This window comes from Triticum dicoccoides, chromosome 3A (assembly GCF_002162155.2).
Source record: "Triticum dicoccoides isolate Atlit2015 ecotype Zavitan chromosome 3A, WEW_v2.0, whole genome shotgun sequence".
Taxonomy (NCBI): Eukaryota; Viridiplantae; Streptophyta; class Magnoliopsida; order Poales; family Poaceae; genus Triticum; species Triticum dicoccoides.
The window spans coordinates 573,752,696-573,771,892 of NC_041384.1; the positions used below are offsets into that span (position 1 = coordinate 573,752,696).

The 19,197-nt window shown below is 44.9% G+C and overlaps 1 protein-coding gene across 1 annotated transcript; it reads left to right on the forward strand.

Moving 5' to 3' along the window:
- Window positions 1–379: 379 nt before the first annotated feature.
- On the forward strand, window positions 380–1,287 carry LOC119272189. The gene has a single exon (XM_037553737.1). The coding sequence runs from the start codon at window positions 476–478 to the stop codon at window positions 1,184–1,186; it is 711 nt and encodes a 236-aa protein (XP_037409634.1). The 5' UTR covers window positions 380–475; the 3' UTR covers window positions 1,187–1,287.
- The last annotated feature ends 17,910 nt before the right edge of the window (window positions 1,288–19,197 follow it).

Below are 19,197 nucleotides of genomic sequence, written 5' to 3' on the forward strand. Positions count from 1 at the left end.
TTTAGTGCATATATGCATGTAATTAGATGGAGAAGTGCTCGTGAAAAGAAAATTAGTCATTCTAATATATATATATATATATATATATATATATATATATATATATATATACATATATATATATATATATAATTAGAGTAAAGTAAGGGTCGTTCTTGCCTATTGCTAAAATCCGAACGTTTGGTAGTTATAAAAGTCTTTTTAAGATTCAATGTTTAGGTGGGTAACAATAATGCCGCTTAGTAGCAAGCACGTAGGATGTTTTGAAATACTAGCTCATGCGCATAACTCTGTCGTCCAAGACAACAGCTGACCACAGTTTGGCAGAGAAACAACAGCAGATTTGAAGTGGTGGCACTGGCAGGTCAACAGGCCCAACAGCACAGCATGACATGAAGACAACAACGCAAGATCCCGACGTGCCCTCCACCATTCCCCGAAGTCAATTTGCTTAGTTTTGCGCTCATGAAGAAGCATGCAGCTCCTGCAAGAGTTCACCTCAGGTGCCATGGGTTCTTTCCAAAAAGACGCTCCATTCCAGGCCTCCCATGCGTCCTTCAAGAGAGGAGCTCGTGTGGCAGACGATGACGACGATGATGATGAGAAGATTCCCGCGGACGATCTCGGCGCGGCCAGGGCCGCGCCATTCGGCCGGCGATCCCGCGCGAGCTCGTCGGTCACCGACATGTCGAGCAACGCGTCCATCAACTACGGGAAGTCGGCGCGGCAGGACAGGTTCGGCAGCGAGAGCTTCTGGTGCGGCGCCTTCTGCATGCACCTGCCCGGCCTGTCCAGGCGGCGGCCGATCATGCAGCAGCAGCAGTCCATGAGCCTGAGCGAGCCGGACGCCCCGGCGAGCACGGCCAGGCCTGACGAGCCTACCCGGAGCGGCGCGGTGTCCAAGGCGGCTTCCATGGAGAGGTTCGGCCACAGCTCGTCGTCCTCCGGCATGGTGTTCGGCGGCCGCGTGGACGCGGAGGAGGACGACCAGGAGGTGTCGGCCTACTTCGACCTGCCGCTGGAGCTGCTCCGGAGCAGCAGCGTCGACATGGAGTCGCCCGTCACGGCGGCGTTCGTCTTCGACAGCAGCCGGGGCCGGGGCAAGAGCATGCTGCCGGACCTCGACTTTAGTTTCCCGGCGCCGCCTGCTTTCTCGAGTCCCTCTCCGTCGTCGCGACGGGCCTGATCGAGGAGAATCCCGGGCCATACAACTTTGAATTGAGCCGAGTTACTCTTGAGTTTGTGCATTTCAGACACGTTGATCGTATCCATGTATTGCGTGTTGGATTCTTGTTCTTCTGTAATCTGTATATTGCGATTCATATTTGATATGTGGGGAAATTGGATTATGTACCCAATGTTAGCAAAACTAGCTAAATGCCCGCGTACTGATGTGGATTTAAGGCAAAAATACCACACCTCTCCCTCCCTCCCCCTCATCCACCACGCATTCATAGGGTATGCACAAGCTTAGCAATTATAGTACTATCAATTAGACATACATTATCCTTAATTTCCATCATTGGTAACATGCAAATGACCGACAACAATGCCTCTTGAAAACAGGCTTTCGTCGCGCTTTATATATAAAGCAACAACACTCAAGTTACACAGTGAAACAATACAATGCAGTGAGATAGCCCTCTGACACGGCAGATCTCAAAATAACTGGCCAACGATAACCACACACAACTATGTTGCCAAACAACTAAGCACAGAATGACCAGATTACAATGCTACGACACGACCTAGAACACCTAGCCTCCACGACAACGCTCTCAAGAGAGGAACGCAAGCACCGCCACCGCCGAGCCCAAAAGAGCAACGGTTTTCACCTGGAGACACGCCATGGAGAGGAGAACCATGCCGATGTCTTGAAGAGATAACAAGACCTGCATATGTCGCTGTGTCAGCACCAAAGCACGTAGCTTTCGCTCAGCAGCTCACCCGTGGCACCAGGAGGCACCTAGACCAGTCGCGTCAAGAACCGGCCTCCAGATCCGGGTCTGGGCGGCACCGTCACCGCCAAAGACATATTGCATGCCCCGACCACTCACCGCTACACCCCTTGTCGTCCAGACGACCAAGGAGCGTAGCCACCACTGTCGCCATGGAGCCTGCTGGAAAGCCCCATGCGGAACGCCATCCGAGGGCGTCGCCCCGGCATCCATGTCCCGAGTAATTGCCAACCGTCGACATCACCACGCACAACCATGGTAGGATGAACGGAAGGTACCTCCTTTCACTCCTAGCCCGACATCAGCCACCTGGCCTGGGTGAGTGCCTCCACGGTGGGGGCATCCACGCCTTCGCCCCCCGACAATCCTCGTGGACCGTGGGGAACACGGCTGATGAGTGATATTTTTTACACTCATTTCACCTTTGTTTATACCAAGATGTTTCATTTAAAAGAGATATTCGCTTCGATATTGCCACTAAGGACTAATGAATGCAAATGATTCCACAAATCCTCTCTTTGATGTGTTTCTGTAGGAAACAGGCTAAAAAGGAAAGAAATCATGTGCGGAAATGGAAGGGAAGAAGAATTGTAAGTGCATCTAGTGCCCCTTAGTGATTTTGGTGTATTGAAGACTTATAGGTTAAGGGACTAATACGTGTGTGAGTGTACACAGGTCTATAAGTCTATGAGGAGTTTGATATTTACAGGAAAAGTCGACCCCTAAAAATGAATATCTTCGACTGAAGATTTTGGTATTTCTGAAGACTTTCATGAAGACTTTGAAAGTGAAGAAATTGGTGTGTTCGTGAAGACTTGATATTCGTGCGTGGAATATGAAGCTTGAAGACTTTCGTTTTCATAGTTTTGTTTTTCTCTTTCTTGAGTCATAGGAAACACCGTACTGTTAAAGGGGGTCGAGGAAATACTAAGGAAAAATTTCCATGTGATGCTCAACTCAAAATCCTACACCTACCAATCCCTTCGAGTGAAGCCATTGAAAATCTCATACAGATCAGTCAATTTCTTCAGTGACAGAGACGAAGTTCTTCTGGTCTCTGAGGAATTTGCCCTGACCGAGGAGTTAGGAATTCGCCAGTGCGGATTGCCTACACAGTGAGGAACATGATAGCCCTGAGGATTTTGGTACTCAAAATTCCGACCGTTATTATGCTATGCGCCAGCTGTTTCAAAATATCTATCCACCTAACGGTCATATCATTGAAGGGAATTTATGTCTTATCATGTCAGGCTGCTCCCTAGGCTATAAATAGCCGCCCCCTACAACCACTAGCTGGGAGAGGCTGCTCCGATAGAAACCGACACTTGTCAATTTAGAGCAACCAATCCTCCGAGGACTTTGAGCGAAAATCATCAAGTGAGGAAAACCAAAAACCCAAAACCCAAACACCTACAAACCCCAAGTGATTGAGCATCACTGAAGAGATTGATCCTGAGTGGATCCGACGCTTGTTATCTTTGAAGACTGTGCTTCTTCCAGACGGTTAGGCGTCATGGTCTAGAGCATCCAAGAGGAATTGTGGATCGCCGGGTGACCAAGTTTGTGAAGGTTTGGAAGTCGCCTAAAGACTTACCACGAGTGATTGGACGAGGTCTGTGTGACCTTAGTTCAAGAAGAATACAGTGAGGACTGGGTGTCTTGGACTAAGTGTCCTTGACTGGGTGTCCGGGACTGTGTGTCCTCGAGTTTGAATACTTAGCCGCTCCAACCAGACGTACAACTGAGACAACAGTTGGAACTGGTCTACCAAATCATTGTCTTCACCGAGCTTACTGGTTCTATTTTCTCAACTCTTTCATTTCCTCATAACTGTGATGTATGTTTGTTCATATCTGTGTTTGAAGACTTTGACTGGAGACTTTCTCAATTTCCTCAGTTCAATTTCTTCAGTTTGTTTGTCTTCATCCTGTGTTATCATGTGATTACGCTTTCTGTACTCTGTGCCTGTCTTCATTTCATCATGATGACTAGGCTTGTATTCTGTTGTGTTTACTTTTGAGTACTTATTCCGCTACTAGTAGTTCTTCGCTAAGGAATTTCCTCACCGGCAAATTCCTCAGTGAAGAATTTCATAAAAATCGCCTATTCACCCCCCCTCTAGTCGATATAACGCACTTTCAATTGGTATCAGAGCGAGGTACTCCCTTGTTCTGTGTGATTTTGGTTTAACCGCCTGGAGTTTTAGTTATGTCGACCGCAGGTATGAAGAAAGTGACATGCCCCATCTTTGACGGTCATGATTATCCCAAGTGGAAGGCCATGATGAGGAAGCGCCTCATGGCAATGAACAACGAGCTGTGGACCGTCACTGAGATTGGTCTTACCAACCTATGCAAGATGGCGGACACTGATGATATTCGCAAGTACACTCAACTTGACATCATGACGAAGGATATCATTTGTTCCTGCCTATCCAGAGATGAATTCAGGCGCATTATGCATCTTTGCAATGCGAAGCTTATCTGGGGCCGAATCTCTGACGTCTATGAAGGTCATCAAACTTGTCATGATCCCTGGTTTGAGGATTTCAAGGAATCACTCAAAACGATGACTTTCGAACCTGAACCATCATCTTCTGCACCATGCCTCATGGCAAAAGGTGCCAAGGTAACCGAACGTTCCTCATCCGAGTCTAGCAAAGATGAATCTGATGATGATTTTGAACCTAGCTATACAAAGCTTGTTTATATTGCCACTAAACAACAAAAGGCTTTAGAAAATGTTCAAAACATGCTAGACAAAAGTGATGATATGTTGGGTGAAGAAATGGATCGCACTGAAACTTTGAATGAAAATCTTCAGAGACTTCAGTCCAAGCTTGACAATCTTCAAAGTCATCATAACACTCTCTTATCAGATCATGATAAGCTTTCTTATGAATTTCTTCAAAGAAAGCAAGATCTTGAGAAGCTAAGAGTGAGTTATGAAGATCTTCAGAAGGAGCGCGATTCATTACTTGCTCAACAAATCAACGCATCTCAGGAAGAATTTGTTCCTTCATGCTTGAAGTGCATTGAACGTGAATCTGTTAATTCTTCACCTGAATGTTTAAATGCTGCTAATGTTTCAAATTCTTCACATGCCTCTGCTATCACTAATTCCTCATCTGAGGACATTGCTAGTATCACTGACGATGTAGGGCTGAAGGAATTGTACACAACAGGCATGTACAAAAGCCTCAAAGGGCATCAGGCTCTTTGTGATGTGCTTAAAAAGCAAATCCTCAACACGAACCCTAGGAAAGAGGGTATCGCCTTTGAGAGGAAACTCAATGCTGATGGTACATATTGGAAGCCTGAGCAGTATCCCAAAACTACATGGGTTGCTGCAAAGGGACCTCCAGTTGATCCATCTAACTTATCTGGATTTGCATGTGAATCTCCTCATTCTGATGATGAGTCAATTGACTCCAACTATAAGCTATTCAAAAATCAGAATGGTGAAGCATTTGCTAGATATGTTGGCACTAACTGCAGGAACGGCTCCCCTGTGAAGAAAATCTGGGTTCTCAAAAGATGCCTTGAAAATCTTCAGGTGAATGTCATCATGACGCCACCTGTGAAGCATAGGAACCCCAGATCAAATTCTTCATATGGACCAAATTCTTCATATGGATCAAAGTCCTCATATGAACATCATCGTGCTAACCCGTCTGTTTCGCAGGGAAGATCTAAGGATTATGGATATGTGCATTATTCTTCAAATCATTATGTCCATAAGTCCTCAAAGAATTTCTCTGCTTACCCTTATGCTTACTCTAACCCCTCTTATGTGAAACGAAATGGACTGACTTCTATGCCATCCTTCTCGTATGGAGCTCGCAGAATGATGAACTCTTTGCCACCCCTTTAGATGTGGGTGGTGAAGAAAAAGAACTAATCTCTTCTGCAGGGTCAGGTCTCCAGACGCACGTAATCGTCTGGAGAATTTGCTGGAGACCTGAGCATGCCTGAAAGGACGCAGGCTAATCATGAAGAAATGAACTTTCATTTCTCACGTCCTCATATTGCTTTATCAGTGTTTTTACTTGATGAAATTGATCTGATGAATTGATGTCATATTCTTCACTGATGAAGTATATGAGTTTGTAAGCTGCACTAATTCATCTGCAAGATGATCAACCCAAAGCCACTGAGTGGGTCCTCGGTAGTGGATGTACAAACCACATGACTGGTGACAAGAATCTATTGATGGATGCTCCATTATCACCGTCGCATCTGAAGCATATCATCTTTACTGACAAAGGCAAAAGTCAGGTATTGGGTCTAGGTAAGGTTGCGATTACAAAGGATCGACACATGGACAAAGTCATGCTTGTTGAGTCCTTAGGATACAACCTTATGTCTGTTTCAATACTTTGTGATCTTGATATGGTTGTTGTCTTCGGCAAGTACCGTTGTGTTGTGGTTATGGAAGCTGACAATTCCAAAGTCTTCGAAGGCTTTAGGAGAGGAGACTTGTATATTGTTGATTTCTCTACAGGACCACAACCAGCCCTGTGCTTACTTGCAAAAGCTTCAGAAGGCTGGCTCTGGCATCGACGACTTGGTCATGCAGGCATGAGGAATTTGCACATGCTTGCGAAGAAGAAGCATGTCATTGGCATCAAGAATGTCAAATTCCTCAAGGATCACCTATGCGGAGCCTGTGAAGCTGGGAAGATGATCAAGGCCAAGCATCCAGCAAAGACTATCATGACCACCACTCGCCCATTTGAATTGCTTCACATGGATCTCTTTGGTCCTAATCATTATTCTGCTATCTCAAATGAAGCATCTCAATATGGCTTTGTTATTGTTGATGATTATTCTCGTTACACATGGGTACACCTTGTTACTTACAAACATGAAGTGCAGGAAGTCTTCAAACGATTTTTCTCGAGGGCTTCAACCAACTTTGGTGTGAAGATCAAGCACATCAGAAGTGACAATGGCACTGAGTTCAAGAATTCTGGTCTCGATGACTATCTTGATGAACTTGGTATTACTCATGAGTTATCTGCTCCTTACACTCCTCAGCAGAACGGCATCGTGGAGCGCAAGAACAGGACTCTTGCTGAGATGGCTCACACTATGCTTGATGAATACAAAACGCCTCGTCATTTCTGGACTAAGGCAATTGATACTGCATGCCACATCATCAATAGAGTATATCTTTACAAATTCTTCAAAAAGACTGCCTATGAACTCCTCACTGATAAGAAACCCAATGTAAGTTATTTCAAAGTCTTCGGTGCTAAATGTTGGATTAGAGATCCTCATCACAACTCAAAATGTGCACCGAAAGCACATGAAGGTTTTATGCTTGGTTACGGAAAGGACTCGCACACCTACAGAGTCTTCAACAACGTTCTTCACAAAATTGTTGAAACTGTAGATGTGCGGTTCGATGAAACTAATGGCTCGCAAAGAGAGCACCTACCTACTGTGATAGATGAACTAGCACCTGAGGAAACTATCAAGTTCAAGGCTACTGAGGATGTCATTCCTACTGAAGAATCTGCTGAAGAATTCATTTCAGAACATGAAGAACATCGAGCTAATGCACCTGAAGAAAATGATGCTGAAGAAAACGCTGATCAAACTCTTCAACGACAACCAGCTCATCCTCGCATTGCAAAAGAAGTGCAAGTTGAAAAGATCATCAATGACATCAAAGCGCCAGGTCCTCTCACACGCTCAAAAGCTTCACATTTGTCTAACTTTTGTGGGTAGTGTGCTTTTGTCTCTATTACAGAGCCCACTAAGGTAGATGAAGTATTTCTGGAGCCTGAGTGAATTCAGGCCATGCAAGAAGAATTCATCAGTTCGAGCTCAACAATGTCTGGGAACTGGTCAAACGTCCAGATCCTCGCAAGCACAATATCATCGGCACAAAGTGGATCTACCGCAACAAGCAAGATGAAAATGACCTTATTGTGAGGAATAAGGCACAGCTTGTAGCTCAAGGCTACACACAGGTTGAAGGAATTGATTTCGATGAAACTTTTGCACCTGTTGCTAGACTTGAGGCTATTCACATATTACTTGCTTATGATAACCATCATGATATCACTCTATATCAAATGGATGTGAAAAGTGCATTCCTCAATGGTAAGCTTGAGGAAGAAGTATATGTTGCTCAACCCCCAGGTTTTGAAGATCCAAAGAATCCTGACAAAGTCTTCAGACTCAACAAGGCCCTCTATGGCCTCAAGCAGGCCCCACGGGCTTGGTATGATACTTTGAAGGAACTCTTCATGAAGGAAGGCTTCAAACCCGGTTCACTCGACCCTACTCTTTTCACTAAATCTTATGATGGTGAATTGTGTGTGCCAAGTATATGTTGATGATATTATCTTTGGCTGTACTGATCAATGTTATAGTGATGAATTTGCCTATATGATGAGTGAAGAATATCAAATGTCTAGTATGGGAGAGTTGAAATTTTTCTTAGGTCTTCAAATTCGTCAACAACACAATGGCATATTCATATCTCAGGAGAAATACCTCAAGGATGTACTGAGGAAGTTCGGCATGCAAGATTGCAAAGGCGTCAAAATTCCTATGCCCACAAATGGCCATCTGTGCACTGATGAAAATGGTATTGATTCGATCATAAGGTATACCACTCCATGATAGGTTCCTTATTATACTTATGTGCATCTAGGCCAGATATAATGCTTAGTGTTTGCATGTGTGCCTGATTTCAAGCTGCACCGAAGGAATCACACCATAAGGCTGTGAAGCATATTCTTCGATATCTAGCTCACACATCAACACTTGGATTATGGTACCCCAAGGGCTCGACTTTTGATCTTGTTGGATATTCTGACTCTGACTATGCTGGTGATCGTGTGGATCGCAAGTCAACATCTGGTACATGTCATTTCCTCGGACGATCTTTGGTCTGTTGGTCCTCGAAGAAACAGAACTGTGTATCACTATCTACTGCTGAAGCTGAGTACATTGCCGCTAGTTCTTGCTGTGCCCAATTGCTATGGATGAAGCAAACTCTCAAGGACTACGTTGTCAACATGAAGAATGTGCCTCTCTTATGTGACAATGAGAGTGCCATCAAGATTGCTCACAACTCAGTTCAGCACTCGAAGACAAAGCACATTCAGATTCGTCATCATTTTCTTTGTGATCATGAGTTGAAGGGCGACATTTCTATTGAGTATGTGAAGACTAAAGAACAGCTAGCCGATATCTTCACAAAGCCCTTGGATGAGAAGAGATTTAGCAAGTTGCGGTATGAGCTAAATATCCTAGAATTTTCGAATGTTCTTTGAAAAGGACACTCATCCTAACACTTATGCAAAATTGATGACTTAGATGTGCAACACATGAAGAAACGTTTTACTTCAATCAATGAAGAATAACACTCTTAGTGTGAAGAAATTAATGAAGAATTTGATTCTCAGAACCCTACAAAAATTGTACGCGGTGTCTGAAATCATCATTTTTATACGATGGGTCACGACACCACCAAAAGTTGAAATTCCTCAAATTATTCATATTCTTCAAATTTGCATAGTCTTCATTGGTTCCGTTGTTTTTCTTCATTGGCTATATATATATATATATATGAGTTTATGTCCTCTACAACATTCACTTATTGTTATTTCTTCAAGTTAGTTTTCTGCTAAGTGAATGTGATCGGACCCTTCCCCTCTATGCTATACTCAACCCAATCTGTTCACAAATTCTTCATGTGCGTTCTATTTGAAACTCGTTCAAAATCTTCACTGTGTCCTTGTCAGCTGAAGAAATTGCGAACGGAACTTTAAAACTAATCTTATCCAAATTTTCGGTTTTGCCGCTCAAATCGTTCCGCATCCCATGATAAATTTTTAATTCGCCCATGATCTCCACTACACAGTATGTGGGTGACACATGTCGTGCGAAGGAGAAGGGTCAGGGGCACGTTCGTCCCAAATCTTCGGGCGAACAGTTTTTCACTGCTACTATAAATACCCCCTCATCCCTTCCTCACTTCCTTTACTCCGCTCGATCTCTCTCTCCCACTAGAGCTTCCCAAACCCTAGTGCCGCTGCTACTCCATCGTCGCCGGTGAGGAAGAGCTTCACTGCCTCGACCTCGTCGTCGTCGTACTCGCGCCGACCGCGGAAATCTTCACCTCCGCCGCCGCCGTAGACGTCTTCCTCCGCCAAGTTAGGGCGTGGAAGATCTACACCGACGAACTCCACTATTTCACCTCACTGTTCGTCGTGTTCTTCATTCAGGGTAATTAAAAGTTACTTTTACTGCCCTCTTTGATTCGAAGTTTCTCTATTAAATCTTCAAAGGCGTTTTATTCTTCAAATCTTCACACACTAAACACCTCACATGTCATCTGTTCTTGATTCGTTTCTCTAAGCATCATTTTTCTTCAAGATTCCTCAATTGTGTGGATCTTCGATCTATACAACTCTGGAACCTAAGACAAAGAACGCTTAGTGAAAATCTTCAAGACTCATCTGGTCAAATTCCTCAAACTTGTTCTTTTTGAAAAACCTTCTGAGAACGCATATGACCTCTCCAAATTCCTCGCAACCATACTCTGTTCACAGGTACACATGTCAGCTGCTGAATCACGAGGTTCTCATCAACTTAACTCATTTGTAGCGTTTCTCGATGAAAAGTTGCATACTTCTTCAGAGAATTTGATTGTTCAAATTCCTCAACTGAAGAAAATGGCTGATGGTAAAAGGCCACAGAAGGGAGGAAAGAGGCCTGAGGTAAATACAGCGTTTGAGATACCTGATGACATATATGCTGGGTACTGCACACCTACTGAGGAAACCAAGAATGAGCGCAAAGTGCGCAAACAGAGGATAGAGAGGAGATGGGCAAGAGAATGGAGGGAGTACAGATATGTCACTCCTAAGTACATGAAGAAATTCGCACTCAATCCTCCATGCCCAAGAGCTCCATTGGCACCTGGCCAAGTAGCAGATCCCACCAGCCTCAAGCGCGGTGAGGACTATCCTGATGAATGGGCCAAGCGCCAAGGCAAGTTGGTCAAGCAAGCCAGAGAAGCAGTGAGGAAATTCAATGAAGACTCTGTTGTGGCTGCTGCTGCCTCTGCTGAGGCCTCTGTCAAGCCGAGGAAATCCATGTCTAAGAAGCCTGCTCGTAAGCCACGTGCTTCACCAACAGTGCCCTCACGGCCAAATTCCTCAGCTGCGCCCTCACGGCCAGACTCTTCAAGGTCCTCACGACCAATCCCTCAAGCTGCTCCTTCAAAATCCTCAGCACCTCCTCCAAAGTCCTCAGCTGTTCTGACAAAGTCCTTAACACCTGCGCATCTGGCCTCGTGCCAAAGGACTACATGCATCTCCATTGCCTCTGGTGTCTCAGCAAGCTCCTCAGTTGCACCAAATTCTTCATCTGGCCCCACTCTGATGAAGACCAAGGCAACTGCTGGACGAGGTCCTCGACCAAGTCCTTAAAAGAAGCAAGTCGCTTTCCAAGTGCCATCTGAAGAAGATGAAGCTGATGATGATGAACTTGCAGAAATCATCAGAGACAGACAAGTTAGGGCCGCTAGAGCCAAAGGCACACCTGTGCCACTCTTTTGGATCCCAAGCTGATCCTTGACTACATTGATCTCTGGCACAAGGACCCAAATACTCCTATGCCTGACTTCAAGCTGACGCCTGGTCAAAATCATATGCTGACTCATTTCATCCAAGAGGAGAAATGGAAATATGATCAGGCCAGACAGATCAAGAAGGCCCAGTACAGAAAGGAGAAATACCTGAAGAACAACGTTGTCACTATGACCACTGATAAACTTGTAAAAATCCAATCTGAAATCAAAACCCTCAGCGATGACTTCCAAGCCTACTATGCTGATTGGCAAGGAGTCAAAGTTAGATTTGTAAAGATAACTGAACAGTTCACTTCAAATATTGCTGCCCCAATGCAACAGGAAATTCCTCAGGCTGAAGCATCTTCTCAGCCGACTGAAGAACATGCCAGCACCGCTGATGACAATCAGGCTGCTGAAGAAAATGTGAGTTCCAGGGCTGATGACTGCATTCCAGCCACTGAAGAAATTGTCAGGGCACCCATTAGTGGTGTGCCTGAAGAAACTGAAGAACTCAGGACAACTGCATCAGTTGTGCCTGAAGAAAATCAACCAGATTCCTCAGCTGCTCCTGCACCAACTTCAACTTCAATCCTTCCATCTGCATCAGATGTGAAGAAGACCAAGGCTGCAGAGCGTGCTGCAGTGAAGAAAAGGAAAGCATCAGCTGCTTCAGATTCTTCAGCTCCGAAGAAAATGAAACCTATGACAAGCTCATTTGCACATCCGATTGATGTTGTTCCCATCTCAACCAGGCCATCAAAGGACCTTGTTCCTTTTGATGAAGAATATGTGATCCCCAACGGATCTGATGAAGAAACTCCTTTTGCTGCTTCGTCTGAACCGTTGGATGAAGAAATTGAAGTGGATGCGATCCCTTCAACACCTATCATCTCCTTGCCTATGCCTCAGTTCACAGCTGAAGAGGCTGACGTTGAAGAAATGGAAGATGAAGATGTGGACATTGGTTGCTCCACACCCGTAATCAGTGATGAATTCTGGGAAAGTCAGCATCCAAACTCTCCAATGTTCACCCCTCTATAGCAAATTCCTCAGTCCCCCACACAAACTGTTCACATGGACTCTGAAGAAACTCATCCCACTACATTTTTCCATGAAGAAATTCCAGCCACTAGCGCTGAAGAAACTGTTGCTGCTGAACAACCAACTACATAGACTGCCACTGAGGAAGAACCAGAAATTCCTCAGCCTGAAGAACCTGCGATTGAGATTCCTGAGGTCGTGATGCAACTCACTGACACTCCTCTGCCAAAGTCAAAGGATCCATTCTCACGCAAGCAAAAGTTTAAGGCTGATGATTTCTTTGGCGAGCACGTATTCTTCGAAGATTATAACCCATATGACTCTGCTCGCATTAGGAAGAGGCGTTTCTGGACTGCTAGTCAAGCCAATTTCTATTCCTCGATGCTGTTCAACAAGGAGAAGATTTTCTACCATGAGCATATTCCTCACGTGGATATGGAATCTCTACCGTGCTTCGCACCAGTCCTCAGTGTTCTTCACGACGCTGGACTGCTCAGTTTTTGCTCTGACATCTGCGATTGGAATGAAGAACTGATTCTTCGATTCTATGCAACGCTGCACATCACCGGAAATGCTGAAGATGTGAATTTATGGGTGCTGGACTGGATGTCTGAAAACACTCACTACACTGCACCAGCCTCTGAATTGCTTCGTGCTCTACCACTCAGTCCTTCCCTTGAAGAAGCTCGCTGCATCTACAGTGAACCTAAGCTCACATATCATTACATGCAAGTGCTGATGAAGCCTTTGAAACCAGGTCAGGCACCATGAACAAAATTCCTCGTGAAGGAATTGCTGTACGTTCCCAGAATTGTCTATCGTATTCTTACGAGGATAATAAGTCCTATCAAAGGCCACGACTCATCTGATGAGGAAATTATTGGCATCATGAAGAATCTGGTATTCAACATCGTTCATGGCATTCCTGTCAACTATCACGATTTCTTCATGAGGACTATGGCTAATGCTGCACTGTCTCTGTTTGAGCTGAAGCCTTACGCACCTTGGATCATGAGATTCCTCAGGACAAGATCTTCACTCAACTACAAAGCTGATTTTCAGAATCATCTCAGCTACTTGCCCCCAATTGAAGTCCTCAAGCAGACATATTCCTCAGTTGATGGAAATGGCAAGGCACCAGCTGTAATTGATGAAGGCATTCGTCCATTGGATGGTCAGTTTCGCAAAGCTGCATCTTATTCCACCAATGATGACTTTGCCACACATGACTCTGCCAATGCTCCCAAGTCCACTCCTCAAGCCACTGCTCCGCGCGTGATGAGAGACCGTGAACTTCTGCTTAGTCTTCACCAGAAGGTGGATCGAAATCACAAATGGGTTAAGCGTCAGTTTGGTTCACTTCTTCACAACATGACTGCCACACACAATGCAGTGAAGAAAAACCACTACTACCTCCATCAAGTCTTCGGTCACACCTGGGAAATCCTGTCACATCTGTATGGTGAAGAAGATCTGAAGAACATGGGTCTTAATGAAGATTTTGACTGGTCTGCACCTCCACCGAAGAAATTCAAGAAGGTCAAGGTTCCTTCTCTGGTGGCCAGCTCATATTCTTCATCGCGCGACACTGATGAACATGAAGATTTAGACGACACTGCGGCAGGCCCTACATCAACCAACGACCCCAACAACGCTGACGCTCCTTCATCAACTTGATTATCTTCAGGGGTGTTAGTCCTCAATTTCGATCCTTTTGGTCATTTGATGACAAAGGGGGAGAAATTTGAGTTAGTCTTCAAGCGGGTCAATTTTATCGCCCATATACAACGTTTTTTTGCTAAGTTACAACTCTCGTTCTTCTGAAACTTTATTGGATCGAGTTGTAATCTTAAACCCGATGGTGCTCTGATACTTTTGATGCACTATGCTCTGATACTCTTTTTTGCATGCTTATTCCTCGTTAATATTATTGCACGCATGCTGAATTTCATCAGGCACCATATTTCATCATGCATTTCAAATTCTTCATATTATATGTTAAATGCGTGTATGAATTACAAGATATAGGGGGAGATCTCCATGATTCAACTCTTCAAGTGTGCATTGCTTCAAAAGCAAATTCCTCACTATGCATATATTCAGGGGGAGTTCTTCTATATCTTGCAATCAAATTCCTCAATATCAGTATTTACACTTCATATGTTTATCCCCGTTGAAACCTTAACCTATATTGTCATCAATCACCAAAAAGGGGGAGATTGTAAGTGCATCTAGTGCCCCTTAGTGATTTTGGTGTATTGAAGACTTATAGGTTAAGGGACTAATGCGTGTGTGAGTGTACATAGGTCTATAAGTCTATGAGGAGTTTGATATTTACAGGAAAAGTCGACCCCTAAAAATGAATATCTTCGACTGAAGATTTTGGTATTTCTGAAGACTTTCATGAAGACTTTGAAAGTGAAAAAATTGGTGTGTCCGTGAAGACTTGATATTCATGTGTGGAATATGAAGCTTGAAGACTTTCGTTTTCATAGTTTTGTTTTTCTCTTTCTCGAGTCATAGGAAACACTTTACTGTTAAAGGGGGTCGAGGAAATACTAAGGAAAAATTTCCATGTGATGCTCAACTCAAAATCCTACACCTACCAATCCCTTCGAGTGAAGCCATTGGAAATCTCATACAGATCAGTCAATTTCTTCAGTGATAGAGACGAAGTTCTTCTGGTCTCTGAGGAATTTGTCCTGACCGAGGAGTTAGGAATTCGCCAGTGCGGATTGCCTACACAGTGAGGAACATGATAGCCCTGAGGATTTTGGTACTCAAAATTCCGACCGTTGCTGTGCTATGCGTCAGCTGTTCCAAAATATCTATCCACCTAACGGTCATATCATTGAAGGGCATTTATGTCTTATCATGTCAGGCTGCTCCCTAGGCTATAAATAGCCGCCCCCACAACTACTAGCTGGAAGAGGCTGCTCCGAAAGAAACCGACACTTGTCAATTTAGAGCAACCCATCCTCCGAGGACTTTGAGCGAAAATCATCAAGTGAGGAAAAACCAAAAACCCAAAACCCAAACACCTACAAACCCCAAGTGATTGAGCATCACTGAAGAGATTGATCCTGAGTGGATCTGACGCTTGTTACCTTTGAAGACTGTGCTTCTTCCAGACGGTTAGGCGTCATGGTCTAGAGCATCCAAGAGGAATTGTGGATCACCGGGTGACTAAGTTTGTGAAGGTTTGGAAGTCGCCTGAAGACTTACCACGAGTGATTGGACGAGGTCTGTGTGACCTTAGTTCAAGGAGAATATGGTGAGGACTGGGTGTCTTGGACTAAGTGTCCTTGACTGGGTGTCCAGGACTGTGTGTCCTCGAGTTTGAATACTAAGCCGCTCCAACCAGACGTACAACTGAGACAATAGTTGGAACTGGTCTACCAAATCATTGTCTTCACCGAGCTTACCGGTTCTATTTTCTCAACTCTTTCATTTCCTCATAATTGTGCTGTATGTTTGTTCATATCTGTGTTTGAAGACTCTGACTGAAGACTTTCTCAATTTCCTCAGTTCAATTTCTTTAGTCTGTTTGTCTTCATCCTGTGTTATCCTGTGATTACGCTTCCTGTACTCTGTGCCTGTCTTCATTTCATCATGATGACTAGGCTTGTATTCTGTTGTGTTTACTTTTGAGTACTTATTCCGCTGCTAGTAGTTCTTCGCTAAGGAATTTCCTCACCGGCAAATTCCTCAGTGAAGAATTTCATAAAAATCGCCTATTCACCCCCCCCTCTAGTTGATATAACGCACTTTCAAGAATGAAGGAAGAAGGAATAAACATGAGGTGTCCATGCGAAAATAGAACAAAAGACGATGTTATGAGCGCCTATTTACTTAGATTCCAAGGCAGCTCGTCCACTCGAACAACTTTTATTAAAGGACCCCATCGAAATGTCAACAAAACGAGCACCAGAGCGATGACCATAGCAGCCAGGACCTCTTCTTCATCATCCGCAAACCCTAGCCACTGCCATCTCCACCACCACCATAGTGCTCTCCCATCTAGTTCATACTTGTAATCGTGCATCGCACAAGGCATCCATGTAAGACATATTGCAACCAATCAATCTCAAGATGTGTTCTTGAATGTTTTCTTCTCGCGGTCCGATCTTCATGTGTGAGTAGTTCGGTAAGGTATGGGTTGAGGCATAAGCCTTGCAACCCAAGTTATTTGTTGTAAGAATCAATGAAATACTTTGACATAACATCCCGTTTGTATGAAATAAAATTGTTCCATGAAGATGTCTCTTGTCTTGTCTGCAATCTTCATCCCCGCATGTACCTAGGATCATGAAGATCGAGCACCGGTGAGGCTAGGAGCAAGGAGACCGTGAAGTGTTATACCAAACACCGGTGATAGTAAGATTCAGTAGGGTAACATGGATCATATCCTTAGTGAAAATGAGGTGTAGTCATTAAATGCCCAAAGCTCTTGTTTGATTTCATTATCTTAATTATCGAGGCAACCCCGCGCGTCGGATAGGGCCTGCGGTAGGACAACTGATTCTTGATGCAGGACTCATGCCGGTCAAGATGTTATTTGGACACATACCCCACTTCAATCCGTAACAAGCACATCTCGATGAGTGATTTCTAGCGCACAAATTAATATCATATTTGATCCCCGAGCAAATACAAGGTTGTAAGCATAAGACCTCACACCCTTACCTCTGTTTATTATAAGTGTTTGAATCACTATTTGCTTGCTGATCCAGTCAAAAGTTGGATTTGACACTTTGACAAAAGCTTGATAGAGACCATCGCGTCAAGGGAATCTTCCTCTCGTGGATTTGATAACCCAGAGTCACCTCTGGGGAAATAGGATAGGTGCGGGATACTCTTTTCTGTTCCAATACCAGATCAATAAAAGGCGGTATCAACGTCCTGGTAGCTGCCGACGGCCAGCGTCGGGCAAGCCCTGGCACAGTCCTTGACCTGACCGAGTCAAACTCGCATGCCACCACACCCACGGCCATCAGCGTCATCATATCAGCAACAAGGGTGCCTACTCGGACCAACACCATAATAAAGCAACAGGAAGGAGAACACTAACATGAGGTAAGCTAGTGCGGACTTGGTCAACCCTTGATCCCTGCACTCTGCCGGATGCCATCCATCACTGCCAAACAGATTCGTGTCGCCCGACGACAAACGCCACCCACCGGTGACTCGAACCACCGTTGCCAGAGAGCAGCGTGCAGCCCTGCAACCACCCGGGGATCCTGCAGCCCGGAAAAAATTATATGAGACCAGGTCTCACAGACTAGCAGGTGAGATCCATCCTGATGGATGACACGTGGCATTCGCAAACCATAAAGCATCTAATCTCTCCCTCTGATTTCAAATGGGGGTGGGGTAGATGCTTTATGATTTGTAAATGTCACGTGTCATCCATCAAAGTGGGTCTCACATGCTAGCCCATGAGACCTGACCTCATATAATTCTTTTCCCTGCATCCCCACCACGCTAGGCCCGCGCGACCACCAGGGCCGCGGCTAATCCGTGCGGCCGGCACAAGCCCAACCACCACTGCCAGCCCTACCTAGCGCCGGCCGCACTGACGCACTCGTCGAGGGCCACCGCCCAACAAAGACCCGAGCGAGCCTCCATCCACCACGGCACCGCATGCACGCCTGAGCCGCACGCCGCCGCCAGATCGCAGATCCACCGAACCGTGACATCCCAGCTCCACCAGCGCGACTGGCCACCTCTACGCCACCAGTAGCCACCGCTCGCATCACCCTTCCGACTCCAAGCACCACCACCAGACGCTGAAACTCTAGCACACGCCGACAAAGAGCCAAGCTACACCGATTAGTGTTGCATTTCATTCCATAAAGAAAGTGTTACAAATCTTAAGATGAGCACACAACTAAGTCAACTTTTTCGGAGAGAAGATGAAATAGCCACAACAACACACACGCAACAACAAGAACAACAACAAGAACGCAACGAAACTAACTCGCTTTCAAAGATCATGCTAGCTCGAGCAAGCGAAGTAGGTCCTCGGCATCCATCGTCATCTGACCAAGCAAGGCGAAGCCTTTAGCATTGGTTGTCTGGTCGCCACCCGACAACACCCCACAAAGAGGAGGGGTGTCGCGTGGGAATGATATGACCATGAAAACCAACACCTCCCATAAAGTTTGGGCGTGTCTCACCTCCCAAGACACCCAAGCATCTTCTCTTTCTCCTCTTTTGCTGCCCACCAATTTTTTTATGATACACTTGATATGTTCACACAAGCCCCTTGGTAATTTAAAACAGGCCATGGAATACACTAGAATAACTTGGACAACAGGCTTCACCAAAAGATCTTTGCCATCTGCTAGCAAGAGTTTTTTCCATCCAATATTGGACCTTGTTCCATATTATGTCATTTAGATACTTTAACGTGCCATTTTTTATCTTCACACTTCAGAGGGCATGCCAAGATACTTTTCACTTAAAGATTCATTTTGCAGATTTAGCACCAATTTACCTCCTCTCTAGCGAACTGAGGACACCCTTTGCTAAAGAATCTAGATGATATTTTCAATTGATTCTCTGACCTGATGCCTTACAATAAACATCCAAAAGG

What these genes read in the sequence shown, in the direction of transcription:
- LOC119272189 (XM_037553737.1), top strand. Translation starts at nt 476, where the DNA reads ATGCAGCTCCTGCAAGAGTTCACCTCAGGTGCCATGGGTTCTTTCCAA.